General features: G+C 41.0%; 1 protein-coding gene across 3 annotated transcripts; it reads left to right on the top strand.

Moving 5' to 3' along the window:
- Positions 1 to 11,785: 11,785 nt before the first annotated feature.
- On the top strand, positions 11,786 to 19,110 carry nme2a (NME/NM23 nucleoside diphosphate kinase 2a). Of its 3 annotated transcripts, XM_036955727.1 has the most exons (6): positions 11,788 to 12,010; positions 16,076 to 16,179; positions 16,953 to 17,116; positions 18,067 to 18,168; positions 18,455 to 18,567; positions 18,807 to 19,110. In XM_036955727.1, exons 3-6 carry the CDS (start codon positions 16,991 to 16,993, stop codon positions 18,919 to 18,921), a joined length of 456 nt encoding a protein of 151 aa, XP_036811622.1. In that variant the 5' UTR covers positions 11,788 to 12,010; positions 16,076 to 16,179; positions 16,953 to 16,990; the 3' UTR covers positions 18,922 to 19,110. The 3 variants fall into 3 exon arrangements, with proteins under 3 accessions (XP_021431341.1, XP_021431342.1, XP_036811622.1); XM_021575666.2 differs by lacking the exon at positions 16,076 to 16,179 and having other exon boundaries at positions 11,786 to 12,010; XM_021575667.2 differs by lacking the exon at positions 16,076 to 16,179 and having other exon boundaries at positions 11,787 to 12,010; positions 16,987 to 17,116.
- Positions 19,111 to 22,319: the final 3,209 nt, after the last annotated feature.

Genomic DNA, 22,319 nt, shown 5'->3' with positions numbered 1-22,319 from the left:
CCAAAGGTGCTTCAACAAAGTACTGAGTAAAATGTCTGAATACTTATGTAAATGTGATATTCCTGTTTTTGCTTTGTCATTATGGGGTATTGTGTTTTTAAATCAATTTTAGAATAAGGCTGTAACGTAACAAAATGTGGAAAAAGGGAAGCGGTCTGAATACTTTCCGAATGCACCGTAAATGTATATTTAGCAGATGCTTTTATCACACCATAGTGTTATCAGACGTCTGATACCAACGCAGGGTGAATGGGGGGCCACAAAATGTCAACTGTTATAGAACATTTATTTTGTATTGTGTACTTTCAACAGAGCTGAGTTTTACTTTAAAGTGCATTCACCCTATTGCTTACACCTATTAAGTTGCTTCATCTACATAAGTTCAAAGGGAGAAGGGGTTAGGTTTCTTCTGGACGGGGCCTAACTATACTGGCCCAATAAGCACATTTCTTAGCGATATCCCTTGTTGGGACAGTGGTTAGGGTGTTCATCATTGGTGCTGGTGGCCTGGGTTTGAGAAATGCTAGGTGAGTCACACTACTCCAGAGCTCTTCAAACCTGTTCCTGGAGAGCTACTGTCCTGTAGGTTTTCACTCAAATCCTAATAAAGCACACCTGATTCTAATAATTAGCTGGTTGATAAATTGAAGCAGATTAGCTCCAATACAATTTTGGTTGGAGTGAAAACCTACAGGAGGGTACCTCTCCAGGAACAGGGTTCAAGAGACCTGCTCTACTCTCATTCTTATTAATATGTGTTCCCTAACCATGCCAACAGACAACGAGCTATGACTGGATCAGTGGTTCACCAATTAGGTGCCTTGATTGGCAACAGTAACAAGGCGTGATGTGTAATTAACCACTTTTTGGGGAGAACGTTTCTTCAGGGCCATCAGGTGACGTCGTGACAACTGATACACAGAAATTCTCTTGCATCTTTCCCATGAAACGTGTCTCGAACATTCATATCTTATGTTCTGAGATCATGGCTGACATGTTCTGTGTATGTTTAAGGGGGGATGTTGATGGGATATTCTCCTAACCCACAGAAAACTGGACACACGGATGTTCTGCAATGTTCCCATGAAATGTGTCTAGATCATTAATATGGGATATTCTGCGTTCTGTATGTTCTGTTTGACATTAATTTGCATCCTTCGTGGGAGACGACATGTTTACAGGTTTGTTTTGCAGCTGACGAGATGGTCAGTGAATGTCAACAGGGGGCTACTTGTGCTCTCCAAAGAACAACTTTGACACCGGTGTAACATTTCATTACTTGAACTCTTCCACCATATTGACAGCAGAGTCTTTCAGCTCGTTACTACTTAGTCTATGGTTCCACTCTAACTCATTCACACTGCCACACTGCCATCTTGTTGAGGTAGATATAATGGCATGCAGGGGATTGTTGCAATGGGCTGAGCCCCAACTCTAAATGCATCCTGTCCTTGGGTGCATCTCAATTATCTTAAGTGGCTTCCTTTCCTGTGGCTTTGAATTAGTGTAAATTAAGGAGAGGAGACAAGGAGTGGAAGTTACTTTAGCGTGTTAAGATTCACCCTATCATCCAACCATCCTAAAGTCAGGGAGGTTTTTCTGAGTCGTAGCAATAGAGTGTTGTGTACAAATAGATATCAGGCAGATGTAGATATCATCAATAATTCAGATGTTTGAATGAGTTCAGATGCCGTCCTATTTTCTTCCTAAAAGTACACTACTCTTGTTCTAGAAGGTTAAGAGGGCTTAAGTTATAAATCATGTACACAGAGATGTGAACATTTTATGGAATTCTTAAGTATGCTGAGAATGATCCCTATGACCCTCAGTTTATGGTGATATTGTGGGAGTCACAGATCGAAGTGTGTGTGTGTGTGTGTGATTACAAGTTCAGTGTGTGTGATTACAAGTAAAAAAAAAAACACTGAAAACAGGGGTGAAACTCATTCGAACTGACAAGAAAACAGATCTCTTTCGACAAAGCTGTTAAATTATGGATTCCTAAACTACTGCATTTCTGAGCTTATGTGTGCCCTTTAGAATCCACACTACATACACTGCTTACGAGGGGCAACGGGCTGTAGAGGAGGGCTACAACTTTGATCCCAATGGGCAGTCTACTACAATAATGACTCCATCCCCTTTGGACAGGCAGAAGTGCTTGGATGACAGGGAAATATTGTGGTAAAACTGACCAAAAATGAAAGCGCTTTTGACGCAGATCATTCATTCGCGTGGCATGAAGAAAATATCTGCCTCCAGACATTTAGGCTGGCCCCCTAGAAGAGGATATAGAGTAGTTCAATCTTCCTTATGCAATAGCTGTCCCTCTCAGGCCCTTTTAAATGTCACCAGAATTGAGAGTGCCTCATATATTCCAAATTAAATTATTGAATTTGAATTAGTCATTTTTTAAATTCTATATTTTTGTCCCGTTAAAGGGAAATATCATTGAATTCATTGAAATTCAAATGCCTCTTTCTATTCTATACTGAACAAAAATGTCTTTATTAGACAGAAATACTCCTCAGCATCCCCTCACAGGTTCTGGGCTGGCGTGGTTACACGTGGTCTGCTGTTGTGAGGTCGGTTGGACATACTGCCAAATTCTCTAAAACGATGTTGGAGGAAGCTTAAGATACAGAAATGAACATCCAATTCTCTGGCAACAGCTCTGGTGGACATTCCTGCAGTCAGCATGCCAATTGCACGCTCCCTCAAAATTTGAGACATCTGTGGCATTGTCTTGTGTGATGAAACTGCACATTTTAAAGTGGCTTTTAATTGCCCCCAGCACAAGGTGCACCTGTGTAATGATCATAACGTTTAATCAGCTTATTGAGGCACTGCATCGCAGTGTTGCAGCATCACTACAGCCTAAGGTTTGATCCCTGGCTGTGTCACAACCAGCTGTGATCGGGAGTCCCATAGGGCGGCGCACAATTGGCCCAGCTGTGGTAGCTTTACTTGTCTCATTGCACTCTAGTGACTCCTTGTGGTGGGCTGGGTGCCTGCAGGCTGACTGTGGTTGTCAGTTGAACAGTGTTTTCTACAACACATTGGTGCAGTTGGCTTCCGGGTTAAGAGTGCAGGTGTTAAGAAGCGATGCTTGGCGGGTCATGTTTTGAAGGACGCATGACTCGACCTTCGCCTCTCCCGTGCCCATTGTGGAGTTGCAGCAATGAGACAAGATCGTAATTACGAAATTGGGGAGAGAAGGGGGGTGAAAATTACAACAACCATTTTTTTAAAGAATGGTCCTCCACCTAAAGGACATCCAGCCAACTTGCCACGACTGTGGGAAGCATTGGAGTCAACATGGGCCAGCATCCCTGTGGAACACTTTCGACACCTTGTAGTCCATGACCCAACAAATTGAGGCTGTCTTGAGGGCAAAAGGGGGTGCAACTCAATATTAGGAAGGTGTTTCATGTGTATTTCATTAATCATTACATTTTGTTCAATATGGGGAAAATACTATACTTCCCAGAATGCATTCATTTAACCAGTTGATCCTGAGGCCTTCAAAAAGAAGCCAAACAAATGAAATTGTTGGTGGAAATGTAATTGGCTATTCTAAGCATCTAAGCACAAAGATTAAAAGAATATATGAACATTGTTTTATAGAAAAAGTGATATTTTTTGGTATCTGGTAGTGTGACCGGTCAGACTCCATGGAAATTCTATGGAATTTCTTTGAATTGCACTGAATTAAATATTTCCTGTCACTCAAACTCAAATTTTACATCCTGTGGGTTGTTGCAAGTTCAATTAGAATTTAAACTCGTGAGTTGAATGGGAGTCAATTCCAAAATTCTGAATTGAGCCCAACCCTGCATTCCAGCCGATCTGCAACTACCATTAGGCCAACCTTTTCCCTTGACAACTCAATATCTATACATTTCTCTCTGGGTGAATCTGTGCCATTTTCACCCTTCCATGAATGGTGATGCCTCTGCTGCAGTATAGAATGATCACACACCATTACAAGCTATTACAACACAAACAACTCCCTGCTTACACACAGCGCACCACATTCTCAATGAAACATGAACTCCACATACAGAGACACGGCCATAAAACCCCTAAGCTGACACACACTTAAGTACAATTACTATACCACCTAGTCTGTCTACTACACCTCCCCAGAGGAACGTTATAGTAGCCCCATACAACAGAACTACAATCTGCATGCACACACACACAGAGCAGCCTAACCAGATTTCAGGAGTTGAGTGAATAACGTTTACGATCAACAGCCGCTCCGGAATAGCTCCATATTAAAACATGGGTATTAAACAGTACCACTTGGCTGCCGAGGCTCCTAATCCTGGTCTTAAACCCTGGTAAAAATAGGACTGGGTCTACCAGTCATCCAGGCAGCAGAGTCAGGAAATTAGGAGAAGGAATTAGCTATCCATTCGGTGAGCGCTGTGGATTGGGGAGGAGAGGGAAGGGAAAGGCTTGGAGAGGTTCTGGCTGCTGGTTTGCTGTTCAGCTCGTGTGGCAGGCCTGGCAAGCTAGTGCTTGTTATTCCATTAGACACACTGAGCTGAGAGAGAGGGAGCACATAGAAGAGGAGAAGCTGAAAGGGTGATGAATGATGAATCATGGTTTAGGAATGCATGGAGATAGGAGGGAGGACAAGACAGTGACTAGTGAGACTTCCGTGTGTGTGTGTGTGTGTGTGTGTAAAGAACCAGTGAAGCATCACCCCGTGTTTTTGTAGAACCACACTTCCTCTACCTGTCTAATGCTCACACTAATAAACAGGGAGCTTCTCTACAAATACTTGTGTCTGCAGAAGCTGCTTTCCTTGTGTAATGGTCAGCCAGCTTGCAGAAAGAGACTGGTCTTAGTAGTAAACACTGACTGGGACACGGGCCAAAAGCTCTGGGATGAAGTAGATTCCATCTCAGAGGGAGATTTGAGTCAGGGTTGAGATTTCAAATGTTTTCATACTAAAAAGGTTCAGGGGAGTTGCTCTAAAATTCTCAGTCCGTTTTCACAGAATGAAGTTTAAGTTACAGGGAGAGGAGATGAGTATGTAGATCATACACAATAAAAACAGTTCTACATACAACACTTCTACATAGTGCCAAATAAGGGTTGTTTGGCTTGTAATCATAGCAGATTTGTTGGTGCTATATATAACATTTTTTTAAGGTTCTGTAATGTTCATAAGGTTCTAAATGGAATCTTCATGGTGCTATAAAGAATCCTTTCCTAAGGTTCTATATAACACCCAAAAAAAGGGTTCCGCTATGGTTACAATAACCCTTTTTGGGACTATATAGAACCCTTTTTTATGGTTCTTTAAAGAACCTTTATGGCGAATGGTTCTATAAATAACATTTTATTTTTCTCAAAAGTTCTTTGTAGATCCTTAAGAAAAACCATAAAGTTTTTAAATTCTGGTTAGCCATATTATATTGTTATAATTCCATAGGCGTTCTTCTTGTGTTAATTGACAAGTTTAATCAGGTGTGTAAACTGTAATAGCGGTGCCCATTACATTCAGCATTACAGCACTCAAATCAAATGGTGTTGGTCACGTATACAGATTTGCAGATCTTATCGCAGGTGCAATGAAATGCTTGTGTTTCTAGCTCCAACAGTTCAGTAATATCTAGTAATAAAAAATAAAAAAAATATAAATATATACACACATAATCCAGAAAAATAAAGAAATTAAAGAAATATCAGAACGAGCAATGTCAGAGACTGAACTATAAATATACCTATAATAATAGTGTATTTTGTCTGTAACCATTATTACAGTGGCCAGTGTTCAATGACTCTATAGATATAGGGCAGCAGACTCTAAGGTACAGGGTAGAATACCAGTTGGTAGCCGACTAGAACAGTGACTAAGGCTAGTGGTGACTGTTTAACAGTCTGATGGCCTGGAGATAGAAGCTAAGTCTCTCGGTCCCAACTTTGATGCACCTGTACTGTCTCCGCCTTCTAGATGGTAGCATGGTGAAAAGACCGTGGCTCTGGTGGCTGAGGTCCTTGACGATCTTCTTGGCCTTTCTGTGACACCAAGTGCGGTAGATGTCCTGGAGGGCAGGCAGTGTGCCCCCAGTGATGTGTTGGGCTGACCGCACCACCCTCTGGAGAGCCCTGCAGCTGTGTATATGTAACTATACGGGATTTAAAAAAAACATTTATAAGATGTGATGAACATTTACTATGTTTACAGGTACATTCTTAAAACTTCTTAGGGCTGCAATCCCGTTAATGGGATGATATGAGCCAGTGAAAGTGCAGGGCGCCAAATTCAAAACAGAAATCTCATAATTAAAATTCCTCAAACATACATGTATTTTATACCGTTTTAAAGGTAGTCTTGGTGTTAATCCCGCCACAGTGTCCGATTTCAAATATGCTTTACAGCGAAAGCACCACAAACGATTATGTTAGGTCACCACCAAGCCACAGAATAAACACAGCCATTTTTCCAGCCAAAGATAGGAGTCACAAAAAGCACAAAGAGATAAAATGAATCATTATCCTTTGATGATCTTCATCAGATGACACTCATAGGACTTCATGTTACACAATACATGTATGTTTTGCTTGATAAAGTTAATATTTATATTAAAAAATCTGAGTTTACATTGGCGCATTGTTCACTAGTTCCAAAAACATCCAGTGATAGCCTCATCGATTCAACAGAAATACTCATCATAAATGTAGATGATAATACAAGTTATACACATGGAATTATCAATATACCTCTCCTTTAATGCAACCGCTGTGTCAGATTTAAAAAAAACTTTACGGAAAAAGCAAACCATGCAATAATCTGAGACAGCGCTCAGAAAAATAATAAAATTATCCGCCATGTTGGAGTCAACATAAACCAGAAATTACATGATAAATATTCCCTTACCTTTGATGATCTTCATCAGAATGCACTCCCAGGAATCCTAGTTCCACAATAAATGCTTGATTTGTTCAATAATGTCCGCTATTTATGTTGAAGTAGCTACTTTTGTTAGCGCGTTAGGTATACAAATCTAAACGCTTGTGCAGGTCGAGCATTACTTCGGACAAAAACTCCAAAAAGTTATATTACAGGTTGAAGAAACATTTCAAACTAAGTATAGAATCAATCATTAGGATGTTTTTATCAAAAATCTTCAATAAAGTTCCAACCGGAGAATTCCTTTGTGTCTAGAGGAGCAACGGAATGCAGGGCGATATCATGTGGAATGTGTGTGACCAGGAAATGGCTGGAGAGCCATTTATTATTCAGTCCCAAAACACAGTAGAAGCCTCATTCAAGTTTCTAAAGGCGGTTGACATTTAGTGGAAGCCCTAGGAAGTGCAATTTCATTCATATCTCACTGTGAATTCAATACGACCTGGGTTGAAAATCGACCAACCTCAGATTTCTCACTTCCTGTTTGGATTTCTTCTCAGCTTTTTGCCTGCCATATGAGTTCTGTTATACTCACAGACATCATTCAAACTTCAGAGTGTTTCCTATCCAATACTAATAATAATATGCATATATTAGCAACTGAGACTGAGGAGCAGCTTACTCTGGGCACCTTTCATCCAAGCTACTCAATACTGCCCCTGCAGCCATAAGAAGTTTAAGTGGTGAGCCTGTTTTAGTCTCAACATTGATGGAATTCACACCATCACCTGACTAAAGTCAGAGAGGTCAGCCAGCACCTTTTAGGTTTGAATCGGATGTATAGCAGAGATGCATCTCAATAGTCTAATATGGCCTTCCTGGTTTCACCTGTCCAACTCTTTCACACCAGTGTAATGTTCTTTAGGGAAGGAGATGAGGAGATGATGCCACATTAGACTATTGAGATGCACCCATTAGCATTCCACCAGACTACCCCAACCAGGTTTGTGATCTGGGCCCATGTCCACAAAGTGTCTCAGAGTAGGAGTGCACTGTAAAAAAATACAAAAAACAATTGCTTAATCAGTGTTATTCTGTGAGTTGGGTGGACTTCAGAAGGACAATAATTTTTATTTACCTAAGAATTTATTTCACCTTTATTTAACCAGGTAGGCTAGTTGAGAACAAGTTCTCATTTACAACTGCGACCTGGCCAAGATAAAGCAAAGCAGTGCGACACAAACAACAACACAGAGTTACACATGGAATAAACAAACATACAGTCAATATCACAAAAGAAAATGTCTATATACAATGTGTGCAAATGAGGTAGGACAAGGGAGGCAAGGCAATAAACAGGCCATAGTGGGGAAATAATTACAAAATAGCAATTAAACACAGGAGTGATAGATGTGCAGAAGAAGAGTGTGCAAGTAGAGATACTGGGGTGCAAAGAAGCAAAATAAATCAAACAAATAACATCTGAGTCTTCAGCTTCAGTTATTTTTGCAGTTCATTGCAGTCATTGGCAGCAGAGAACTGGAAGGAAAGGCAGCCAAAGGAGGAATTGGCTTTGGGGGTGACCAATGAAATATACCTGCTGGAGCGCGTGCTACGGGTGGGTGCTGCTATGGTGACCAGTGAGCTGAGATAAGGCGGGGCTTTATCTAGCAAAGACTTATAGATGACCTGGAGCAGTGTGTTTGGCAACGAATGTGAAGCGAGGATCAGCCAACGAGAGCGTACAGGTCGCAGTGGTGGGTAGTACATGGGGCTTTGGTGACAAAACAGATGGCACTGTGATAGACTGCATCCAATTTGCAGAGTAGAGTGTTGGAGACTATTTTGTAAATGACATCTCCGAAGTCAAGGACCGGTAGGATAGATAGTTTTACGAGGGTATGTTTGGCAGCATGAGTGAAGGATGCTTTGTTGCAAAATAGGAAGCCGATTCTAGATTTAATTTTGGATTGGAGATGCTTAATGTGATTCTGGAAGGAGAGTTTACAGTCTTACCAGACACCTAGGTATTTGTAGTTGTCCACATTCTAAGTCAGAACCATCCAGAGTAGTGATGCTGGACAGGCGGTCAGGTGTGTGCAGCGATCGGTTGAAGAGCATACATTTAGTTTTACTTGCATTTAAGAGTAGTTGGAGGCCACGGAAGGAGAGTTGTATGGCATTGAAGCTCGTCTGGAGGTTAGTTAACACAGTGTCCAAAGAAGGGCCAGAAGTATACAGAATGGTGTCGTCTGCGTAGAGGTGGATCAGAGAATCACCAGCAGCAAGAGTGACATCACTGAGGTACACAGAGAAAAGAGAAGAGAAATTTAGTCAATGCGTGAACGTTTGTTTACTCAACAAAATTCCTCACAGTTAGCTGAATGCATATTACTTGTTGAGTCGTTTTACAAATTCATGTTTGTCTTTGGAAGGCAACACTGTATGTTGGTTCAGCTATATGCCCAAATTTTGCGCCGACTCAGAATCCTATTGAAGCTGGTTGCCTTAAAATTGTATGTTGAATCAACAAACTCTGCTCAAAGTGAGCTGAATTTGAACAACCTTATTGAGTAAAATTACAAATTAATGTTTGCTCAAAACCACTCAAAACCTCACCCATCATTATCATATTTCCCAGCATGCTCAATTGCAGGTTGATCTTCAGAATGTTTTGTTCTAATACCTGTGTTTTTGCATGTATATTGATAGTTTTTTATCCTACCAACAGTCACTTTTTATGTACTGTAGGTACAAAGTATTGATCATTTTACTTTGGAAGCAAGAAGTGAGCCTCCACCCCTAACCTCCCATCCCATTCCCTCAATCCCACCCATCCAACATCTCTCCATCAAACCACCCACCTCCTACCTCCCCCTTCCTTAACTATGCTGTTTGTCAGTCACCTACTGCAACTGTGATAGCATCTTTGCGCAAAATGGTAGCATCATCTGGATATGTATGCAACAAAAGTTCAACATTCACCTTCTGCTACCATTTCTGTCAAGCCATCTACTCATACAGTTTGAGCATACATTCGATAAATCCAACATATGCACCACACAGAACACACTGCAACTGCCTCTGCAATGCTGCAAGGCAAACGCAGCATTTCATTGGAAATTATTATAATTCTGGTGTACCGAAATGCAAGGAGGCTGAATGTACTTCTGGCATACCAAAATGCAATGAGGCTGAATGTACTTCTGGCATACCAAAATGCAATGAGGCTGAATGTACTTCTGGCATACCAAAATGCAATGAGGCTGAATGTACTTCTGGCATACCAAAATGCAATGAGGCTGAATGTACTTCTGGCATATTCACTTCTGGCATACCAAAATGCAATGAGGCTGTCGGTGTAGCCTAGCAGGCAAACCGGTTTAGCATACTAGTCTGGTGTCTGCAGTGTTGTTGCTGCATGGTGACACATCCTTCATTGTGAGTGATAACCAAACTATGACAATCCCAACAGGTCATTCATTACAAGTATGCTTTGTACACATAGACTCTACTGTCTGTAGTAGGCTACCTTTTTCCCAACTCAGTTTTTGTTTCTTTTCCTTGCCTGAGAGTACATTTTTTAATTAAATTCCACGCAAAATTTTCGCCCAATTATATTTGACTCAAGTTAATTCACCAATGTGTAGTCTATAGTAAAAACATTACACAGATTGAGTCAAACATGTAGCCTATTACACGAATCAAAAATATAAACGCAACAGGTAAAGTGTTGGTCCCATGTTTCATGAACTGAAATAAAAGATCCCAGAAATGTTCCATAGGCACAATAATATTTATTTCAAATTTTGTGTACAAATTTGTTTAAAAAGCATTTCTTCCTTGCCAAAATAATCCATCCACGTGACAGCTGAGGCATATCAGGAAGCTGAATAAACAACATGATCATTACACAGGTGCACTTTGTGCTGGGGACAATAAAATGTTTTGTCACACAACACAATGCCACAGATGTCTCAAGTTTTGAGGGAGCATGCAATTGTCATGCTGACTGCAGGAATGTCCACCAGCGCTGTTGCCAGAGAATTGAATGTTCATCTCTCTACCATAAGCTGCCTCCAATGTCGTTTTAGAGAATTTGGCAGTATGTCCAACTGGCCTCACAACCGCAGACCACATGGATGGCGTCATGTGGGCGAGAGATTTGCTGATGTCAATGTTGTGAACAGAGTGCCCCATGGTGGTCGGTGGGTTTATGGTATGGGCAGGCATAAGCTACCGACAACAAACACAATTTAATTTTATTGATGGCAATTTGAATGCACAGAAATACTGTGTGAGATCCTGAGATCCATTGTGAGGCCCATTTTCTTTCAAGTATATGTGACCAACAGATGCTTATCTGTATTCTCAGTCATGTGAAATCCATAGATTAGGGCTGAGGGTTGGTCTCTCAACATCCATCCCTCAGCTCTCCCTTTTCTGCACTAACACTGACCAAAAGGGGACACCATCTTCCAGCTGATTGCAAAACTCGAGTCGCATCTCATTATTTCTGCCTCATGTACAAACTTCTGTTGTTACTCCTATGAACAGAGAAAGTGAAATATTCCTTGATATTAAAAAAGACCCAAGCCGCTAATAATAACAACAATGCAAGCCTAGATACACTTTCCTACTCATTCATTACTGCTGCAGTGTTTGTTGTAGAGCCGAGTGGAAATAGGAAGAACACCCATGTTATGCCTTATAAAAGTGTTGACAGTGCTGAGAAGGAACTTAAGCATGAACACACTCATAAAAACAGCATCTCTTTGCTGTGTTCGTTGACACTCTCTAGCCATGGTTACGTTATGCCTGATACGTTAATGCAGACACGGTCATCTAAGCCATCTGATTGGCCAGCAGTAGGCCTAGTGCACTTGATTTGCTCTCTGGGACCGCCGGGAAGCTTCAGACACATGATGGGAACACTGCTCGCCACTCATGCAGTTTACTCTTTTATCCATTATATGGTTAATTTGATCCCAGCCAATCACAGTTTAGCTGTTCACGCATCTCACTCCTTGAGGTTTAGTTATACAAAATCTTTGGTGAGATCGCTTACTGAGTGAGGGTGACCATCTGAAGAGTGGCTCCCAACTTTTCTACAACTGTTTTGTGTGCGTTCAGATACTAGTGAGTATTGTTTGAGGTTATATCGTAATTCTATTGAAAGCCCGAGTGTTAATTGCCATTAGTGGTTAATTTCACCTTTATCTGTTGAGTAATGGTAGATTGCTAGACTAGCTGTTCGCCTGATATGGCTTCTCTTTGATGTTTGTATAGGCCTACTATTTGCTCACATTGTTTGCCTCATGAATATTAGCTAATGGTTATTACTTAGTTGTGACATTATGTGGTTACATGCAAATGCCGCGGCATTGCTTTGTTAGTGCTACATCATGCTAGTGTGCATGCCTTTGCCTCATGGCAGTGTGGTTGTGCTTGCAGGCGCGAGCGCTATTTTGCTAATTGAAGCCTGTATGTACCAGCCTTTGTTTAGCCCTGTTAATGGTACTCTTTGTGTACACAGTGGTTATGGACACTATTATTATTTCTGTATAATCACTCATTGCAGAAGCATAGCCAGTAATTAGTTGGTGGGTGGGCCTGCAGAAATTTGCTGAGAGAAAAAGTTGAATTTCCTGCAATTCTACCATGAAGCAGGCAGGAATCCTTGCCTTGTTTCATTACATCACTACGACTTCTGACACCAACGTAATGAAACAGGCAGGGAGAGCGGCTCGAACCCACAACCTTCTAGCCAAAAGCCCAGCGTACTGTGCCACTTAAGCATGCTTATGTGGCAGAGTCAATATCTGCGTTTATAAACCAGGGTCGCTGCATTATGTAAGTCTATTTGTAATATTGGCCTTACTGTATGTATTAGAGGTCGACCTATTATGATTTTTCAATGACGATACCGATTATTGGAGGACCCCAAAAAAAGCCGATACTGATTAATCGGCCGATTTTTATATATAAAAATATATATATATATATATATATAAATATATATTTCTAATAATGGCAATTACAACAATACGGAATGAACAATGAACACTTTTATTTTAACTTAATATAAAGCATCAATAAAATCAATTTAGTCTCAAATAAATAATGAAACATGTTCAATTTGGTTTAAATAATGCAAAAACACAGTGTTGGAAAAGAGCGTAAAAGTGCAATATGTGCCATGGAAAAAAAGCTCATGTTTGAGATCCTTGCTCAGAACATGAGAAAATATGAAAGCTGGTGGTTCCTTTTAACATGAGTCTTCAATATTCCTAGTAGAGGTCGACCGATTAATCGGAATGGCCGATTAATTAGGGCCAATTTGAAGTTTTCATAACAATTGGAAATCTGTATTTTTGGACACCGATTTGGCCGATTTTTCAAATATTTTTTACCACTATGCAAGTCAGTTAAGAACACATTCTTATTTTCAATGACGGCCTAGGAACGGTGGTTTAACTGCCTTGTTCAGGGGCAGAACGACAGATTCTTACCTTGTCAGCTCAGGGATTCAATCTGATAACCTTACAGTTAACTAGTCCAACACTAACCACCTGCCTCTCATTGCACTCCACGAGGAGCCTGCCTGTTACGCGAATGCAGTAAGAAGCCAAGGTAAGTTGCTAGTTAGCATTAAACTTATCTTAGAAAAAAAAACAATCAATCAATCATAATCACTAGTTAACTACACATGGTTGATGATATTACTAGTTTATCTAGCGTGTCCTGCGTTGCATATAGTCGATGGTGTGCATTCGCAAAAAAAGACTGTCATTGCTCCAGCGTGTATCTAACCATAAACATGAATGCCTTTCTTAAAATTAATACACAAGTATACAGTGTATATTTTTAAACCTGCATATTTAGTTAATATTGCCTGCTAACATTAATTTATTTTAACTAGGTAAATTGTGTCACTTCTCTTGCAATAGAGTCAGGGTATATGCAGCAGTTTGGGCCGCCTGGCTCGTTGCGAACTGTGTGAAGACTATTTCTTCCGAACAAAGACAGCCAACTTCGCCAAACGGGGGATGATTTAACAAAAGCGCATTTGCGAAAAAAGCACAATTGTTGCACGACTGTACCTAACCATAAACATCAATGCCTTTCTTAAAATCAATACACAGAAGTATATATTTTTAAACCTGCATATTTAGCTAAAAGAAATCCAGGTTAGCAGGCAATATTAACCAGGTGAAATTGTATCACTTCTCTTGCGTTCATTGCACGCAGAGTCAGGGTATATGCAACAGTTTTGGCCGCTTGGCTCGTTACGAACTAATTTGCCAGAATTTTACGTAATTATGACATAATATTGAAGGTTGTACAATGTAACAGCAGTATTTAGACTTAGGGATACCACCCATTAGATAAAATACCGAACGGTTCCGTATTTCACTGAAATAATAAATGTTGTGCTTTCGAAATTATAGTTTTCGGATTCGAACATATTAATGACCAAAGGTTCGTATTTCTGTGTGTTATTATGTTATAATTAAGCCTATGATTTGATATTTGATAGGGCAGTCTGACTGAGCGATGGGTAGGCAGCAGCGGGCTCATAAGCATTCATTCAAACAGCACTTTCCTGCGTTTTGCCAGCAGCTTTATACTGTTACACACTGGCAATACTAAAGTGCCTATAAGAACATCCAATAGTCAAAGGTATATGAAATACAAATAGTATAGAGAGAAATAGTCCTATAAATACTATATTAACTACAACCTACAACCTCTTACCTTGGAATATTGAAGTCTCATGTTAAAAGGAACCACCAACTTTCATATGTTCTCATGTTCTGAGCAAGGAACTTAAACTTTAGCTTTTTTACATGGCACATATTTTTACATGGCACATATTACTTTCTTCTCCAACACTTTGTTTTTGCATTATTTAAACCAAATTGAACATGTTTCATTATTTATTTGAGGCTAAATTGATTTTATTGATGCTTTGTATTAAGTTAAAATAAGTGTTAATTCAGTATTGTTGTAATTGTCATTATTACAAAAAAATAAAGAATTGTCCGATTAATCGGCATCGGCTTTTTTGGTCCTCCAATAATCGGTATCAGCGTTGAAAAATCATAAATCGGTCGACCTCTACTTCTAATGGCTTTCCATGAACCAGTTTGCCAGTCCCTGCCCATTGGGCACAGACGTCATTTCAACGTTTAGTTTTGATCAAATCAAATTGTATTTGTCACATGCGCCGAATACAGAAGGTGTAGACCTTACCATGAAATGCTTACTTAGAAGCCCTTAACCAACAATGCAGTTCAAGAAGTTAAGAAAATATTTACTAAATAAACTAAAAAAAATACAATAAAAAAGTAACACAATAAAATAACAATAGCGAGGCTATATGCAGGGGGTACCAGTACCGAGTCAATGTGCGGGGGTACAGGTTAGTCCAGGTAATTTGTACATGTAGGTAGGGGTGAAGTGACTATGCATACATAATAAACAGTGTGTAGCAGCAGTGTAAAAACAAAGGGTGGGGTCGTCAATGGCCATTTCATTAATTGTTCAGTAGAAAATGTTTGGGTCCTTCCTCTGACACCGCCTAGTCTATAGGTCCTGGATGGCAGGAAGCTTGGCCCCAGTGATGTATTGGACCATATGCACTATCCTCTGTAGCGCCTTATGGTCAGATGCTAAACAGTTGCCATACCAGGCGGTGATGCAACCGGTCAGGATGCTCTTGATGGTGCAGCTGTAGAACTTTTTGAGGATCTGGGGACCCATGCCAAATCTTTTCAGTCTCCTGAGGGGGAAAAGGGGTTGTCGTTCCCTCTTCACAACTTTTCTTGGAGTGTTTGGACCATGATAGTTTGTTGGGGATGTGGACACCAAGGAACTTACAACTCTGGACCCGCTCCACTACAGCCCCGTCGATGTTAATGGGGGCCTGTTCGGCCATCCTTTTCCTGCAGTCCACGATCAGCTCCTTTGTCTTGCTCACATATATTTGGTTGAGTTGTCAACTAATGTGAATTAAACGTGAAAACAAAAAATGCCATCATTGGATTTAGGTTTAAAAAAATCAATAACTCCCTTACGTTGATGATCTTTTGCAAATCCATGTTGATTCAACGTCATCACATTGCTTTTTTTGCATGATGTGGAAACAATGTTGATTCAACCAGTTTTTGCCCAGTGGGCACCTCCATGTGTAAAACCCAGTAGCGCTCCTGCAATCTGCATTGGGATTACTGAAAGCACCGCATTAGCGAAAATAACCTGCCCAGCTCCCTGTCAGTCACTAACCCGGAGGATCAGTTGTCAAGGTATAGTAAAGCTATTGTAGCTATAGTATAGTCTACCTGTTTGTGACCTATTTAACTGATATTATATGTCTATATCTTACTGGGATAGACCTAGTTGGAACCTTGTTTAATTTTTATTTGGGATATTTAGTCGTTTAATATCTCGGGAAACATGTTATAGGCTATTTGTAGCTTTTGTTAGGTGTCGTATAGCCTAGCCTATACTCTCTCCTATGGCGATATGTCATCTGGTGTGAATGCATTTCATTTTGGTGAGTGATTTTCTGCGTAGTTTTACCTGGAGAGGCACATGTTCACCACTCGGGATATTATCCTATCAGTATTTTGTGAATAAACATTTAGTGCTGTGGTATTTTATTACATTTTATTTGCTCAGTGTTGTTAGGAAATGTGTTGGAACAAATCATCCACTAAGGTGATTTTGATGCGGGTGATGAGGTAGATTACCTTCTGGCAGCTGATCAAAGACGCCACGGATCATGACAGTTGTCAGGCTTCAAATGCGAAGGCAGAGGGGTTACCTTGCTAAGGGGGTCCAGTGTGCGCAGTGTCATTGGCCCCTTCCATGAGATCGTCCCATGATGGGAGTCGGGGGCCTCGGCACCGCGACCCCAAGCTGAATGTGCGAAATGTGCGTAACGTTTTCTTACAGTTGGTGGAATTCGCCTCTCTCTCTCTTTTCTATCCTCTCTCTCTTCCATCCCCTCAATCTCTTAACCCCCTCCTTCCCTCTCTGTCTGTCTCATATCACACTCTCCTCTGTCACTGTGTAGCCTTCTCTCTACTCCTTATCTCCTGTCCTCGTAGCGCCATGTCGAACGAGGAGCGGACTTTCATTGCCATCAAGCCAGATGGAGTTCAGAGGAGGCTTGTTGGCGAAATCATCAAGCGATTTGAGCTAAAGGGCTTCAAAATGGTGGGGATGAAATTTGTCCAGGTACGTCATTCTACTTACTGGAATCTGTTATTTTATATGTAGGCTGTAGTCCTATGCACTTTCAGCGCATTACCAGACAAAATGGTATAGCCAATAAGTAGGACTGAATGGCAGGCCTGTATAACAGTATGTAAACAGGCTATCTGACAGCTTTTCTAAACAGCTTTTCTAAATAAGCACACAAATCGTCTAAGCAATAACTGCCAATACACATTGTTTGGGCATACAATACACATTGTTTGGGCATACAATACACATTGTTTGGGCATACAATACATCTAGTCCTTGAGGTAGTTCCTAGTGAGCAGATTAGCATCCTGGCTTTTCTTAACCACATGTATGTTTAGCATAGGTCTCCTGATCTTGTCTGCGTTGGTCTGTGGCCAAAGAGGGCTGCCTTGTGACCTATGAACCCAGAGATCAGAAGTGCCCACCGATAATAGTCACTGTTTGCAATGGGCTGTTTAAAGGTTAAACACATGCACTCAACGGTTACCTAGTTATAAACTCTAGTGACTTCATGTGATTGATGCTATATGCACTACAGCAGAGTGTATCCAGATTTAGGCTATAGCTTTACGAAACCCTTGTTTTGTTGCAACATGACTGTTACTGGATCCTTTACTCCACAGGAGGTTGGTGGCGCCTTAATTGGGGAGAACGGGCTCGTGGTAATGGCTGGAGCGGAATAGGTGGAATGGTATCAAACACATGGTTTCCAGGGGTTCTATAGCATTCTATTAGCTCCGTTCCAGCCATTTATAATGAACCGTCCTCACCTCAGCAGCCTCCACTGCTTTACTTCTGCTATTCCACCACTGGTGTTCCAACATGGCCCGCTGTATTTTGCTGTGATCTGCCTCTTGTGCGTCTATGGTTCTGGTGGATTATTGATTGTTTATTGATGGTTCTGACTACCTGTTGTGTTATGTCGTGTCTGACTAACCCAGGCCCCGGAGTCTCTGCTGAGGGAGCACTACGCTGACCTGGAGGACAGACCCTTCTTCCCAGGCCTCGTCAGCTACATGACCTCAGGACCAGTGGTTGCCATGGTAGGAGAGACTTTCCTTGTTGTTTTCATTGACAAGTGGTGCAATTGGTCTAGTTTCCCCTGCAAGAACACAGAAAAGCCTGCACACTAACGCTTCTAATACCATTTCACCATGCATGCGTTCACTACCTGTACCACTGTCAAATTATAGCTTTGAGCCGCCAGGCTTGAACATATTCACATTAGTACTCGTATTTTGAAATGTATTTGACCGCTGTGCATCGAAATGGAAGATCATAAAGCGTACTTGGATAGTAGAGTGTTATCCATCTGTGTGTGGGTGCCAGGTGTGGGAAGGGTTCAACGTGGTGAAGACGGGCAGAGTGATGCTGGGAGAGACCAACCCTGCAGACTCCAAACCCGGCACCATCCGAGGGGACTACTGCATCCAAGTGGGCAGGTGAGAATTCATCGCGCCACACCACTGCACATGATACAACAAGAAAAGAAAGCCGCGTTTAGTTACACACACAACAGATAACACACAAAAGCATTTACTAAGTAAACATGTGTTGATATTTTAAAAGCTTTTTTGATCATTGACATCACTTGGACAAGTCCAGTACTTGCTAAACTCTATCCAGAGACACTAATTAACCCATCGTTAAGTCTCCATCTTTCTTCCCTTGTTGTTTTCAGGAACATCATCCATGGCAGTGACTCAATAGAGAGTGCCAACACAGAGATCAACCTGTGGTTCAAACCTGAGGAGCTTTGCAGCTACACTAGCTGCTCTACCAGCTGGCTCTACTGATCTAGGATCAGTTTACCATCCACCAACCCTAACCATTAGGACTAGGAGGGGGAATGTAAAATTGGCCTTAGATCAGAGACAACTTCATCCTACTCTAGCTGGCGACTGAGGACCATTTACTATGGTAAATGTGTTTGACTGCCTGTTTTGTTCAACTGAGCTTTCCAATAAAAGAAACTCACAACCCCATCTTTTTTTCTTGTTGCTAGGGGTTGACAAAATCTGATAACCTTACTGAAATTCCCAGGTTTTCCAGAAATCCTGGATGGAGAATTCTGGATTTCTTGCTCATTCCTTCGTGATTCAGGGAAACTTCCAATTGTGTTTTGTGGAAAGCAGGGATTTTATTTCATCTACCTCACATCATGAAAACCCTTTTCTTTCAACAGCCACCCAGTGAACTGCTCTTGATCTGACATGGCCTACAGTAGGTTGACAGGGTTCATTGGTGCATCACCGTCCTGTGGGCCTCAGTCCTGCTGGCCACATTGACAGTTCAAACATTAGCAGGCCTGGCCAGGTCACTGCCAACATTAAGCGGGATTAGCCGGCGCCATAAACCTAGATTGGGATTAACTGTGGATCTGCTGCCTTGCTCAGGTGAGTAAACGGTCAACCTAATGGTGGACAAGCATTTTGGGACCTGGGATGACACAAAGGCTCAAAGGAGGTATCACACACAGACTGTATGCTTAGAATAGTACCTGTGTCACTGGGGAAGATTTGACCCAAGATGTCTATCAGACGTGCATGTGGTGTGGAGCACTGGAAGCACCTGAGCCTGGCGGATCTCTGTAGTCAGTCTCATTGCAGGACTCTGGAGACGCACTGGGTCCACTGCATGGGGGAAGTGACATCGGAGTTACAATCGTTAGCAGCCGCACACAAGCCTAAGATCACCATGCGCAATGCCAAGCGTGGGCTGGAGTGGTGTAAAGCTCACCGCCTCTGGAGCAGTGGAAATGCGTTCTCTGGCGTGATTAATCCCGCTTCACCATCTGGCAGTCTAACGGATGAATCTGGGTTTGGCGAACGCCAGGAGAATGCTACCTGCCCCAATGCATAGTGCCAACTGTAAAGTTTGGTGGAGGAGGAATAATGTTGTGTGGCTGTTCTTCATGGTCCGGACGAGGCCCCTTAGTTCCAGTGAAGGGAAATCTTAACTACAAAGATTGGAAAAAATCTGCATCAACAAATATAGTAATTTATAAGTATCATTTTATTCAGTGTAAAAAGTTAGTTCTTACAAAAATCACTAACAGATAGACCTTTTCACAGCCATGCGGAAACCGTTTGCAATGATTGTAAACAAAGAAACCAATAACACAACCAATATTGTCCCCAAACACTTGATATATTTACAAATTCAAGGAATTGTCTATCAAACTTTGATCACAGCACAAAATTACCATAATGATGAAAGGAAACCTCATTTTTAGTAGACACACTATCAAAAAAATGTACAAACCCTACACTGCAACGTAATATGTATTACAAGGGCCAGTGTTAATAATTTCAACAATCTTAACAAACCATTGTTGTTTGTATCCAAAATAAATCAAAAACGCAACTTAAGCCCCTCCATTCATAATTACAATTGAGAATTATTTCCCCAATAAAATAACTAATAATCACGTTATCAAATATATGTAGCACCATGATATAATGGCTGAATATAGAGGGTTTGTCGCATACAAAAAGAGACCCGTGTTAGTATTCAATGAACAGACACCACATTCTAGATAAACTCCCTAGCCCCTACCACCACGAGAAACCATGTTTGAGTCTGAAAAGATTTGGATAGGTGTAAGCAATATGGCTCAAATTCCACCAAGCTTACCAAAATGGGCAAAATGGAGGTATTTCCATGTTTCTCATACCTATCAAATCCTTTCAGATCTGTAGGAGATACTTTGGGTTAGGTGCTAGAGGTCGATTTAGTGGGCAGTAGCACGACCAAAGACCATAACAACAACAAAAAGCTCAGTACAGGACCACAGAAAGACCTCACTATTCTGCATGCACTCTAACTTGATTGATCTGTGCACCCACTACCAAATCAGCCCCTCAGATCTACACACTTCCTGAATTGCCCCTTGTACATCTGAACGGACCGGATAGATGTGGGCCTATAATGTCATATTGCTTATACGCAACCTGTTCTTTCAGATATCTAAGAAGGATTCAGAAGTGACTAGATGGAGAGGCAAGGTGTTGACTTTGGATTGGGCTTCTAGGTGATATTGGGATAGTCTTACATACATTTCTAAGAATAAAGAGGCATAGTATCACTGAAAAAGTAGAAACCTTCAAAATGCAGAAAAGGTTTGCGGTGTTGGATTGTGCGTTAGGAATCATTTGGGTTATTTGGAAAGTAGCAGCAAAGTTAGTCTATAAACAGCAGTGTCATTATTTTCCTTATGGTGATAATGTAATTTGGTCAGTAAATTGGTTAAGATGACCATCATCCTTTAATGCTTTCTTCGTTCTCATCTAGTTAGTCAAAGTCTGCGCCAGATCGAATTTCATAAAGTGAATCACAAACAAAAAAGCAAATCCTGAACTCCAAACCTTTTACACATAAGGGTATAACGAGACACGACATTTTATTGCTCTGCTGGACATTGTATATAACCTTAATTAATATGATGAACAATTCAATCATAAATCAACAGAGTGAGGAAATGCATATTGGCAGAAACTATGAAACTATACATCCCTTGGAAAAAGAACACCACATGGAAACAACGAGGGTAACACATACCTATCTACACAAAGCACGGCGTCAAACTGAAAAGGGACCTTAATTGTTACTGTTAGAACATTAGGACATGAATGGTTTATATGAAATACCTTACCAACCAACTGAACAGTAAATCACTGAACACAAGAAACCATATCAAAAACGGGAGAAATCAACATTCAGACATGGACAAGAAGAAACTTTGTGAGCAAGTTGTTCCATTAAGACTTCTCTAAGTAACTTTACGCAATGTCGTTCTGTTTGATTTTAATCGTAATGTGCTTTGCTTGACCCTTGAAGACAAGAAAAAGCAAACATTTCCTGAGAAGTTAATCGTCAACCTTACTGGTATAGAGAGATTATAGCTAATTTCACAACTGCGACGATCACTGAGCTAGACCCATTTTTCTGTACTAGTCTATTTCGACACGGAGTGTACAAAACATTACGGACACCTGCTCTTTCTATGGCAGACTGACCAGGTGAACGCTATGATCCCTTATTGATGTCACTTGTTAAATCCACTTCAAATCAATGTAGATGAAGGGGAGCAGACAGGTTAAAGAAGGATTTTTAAGCCTTGAGACATGGATTGTGTATGTGTGCCATTCAGAGGGTGAATGGGCAAGACAAAAGATTTAAGTGCCTTTGAACG

This window comes from Oncorhynchus mykiss, chromosome 20, assembly GCF_013265735.2.
Source record: "Oncorhynchus mykiss isolate Arlee chromosome 20, USDA_OmykA_1.1, whole genome shotgun sequence".
Classification (NCBI taxonomy): domain Eukaryota; kingdom Metazoa; phylum Chordata; class Actinopteri; order Salmoniformes; family Salmonidae; genus Oncorhynchus; species Oncorhynchus mykiss.
Note: the sequence above shows the minus strand (reverse complement) of the source record. Positions and strands in the feature narration are given on the sequence as shown.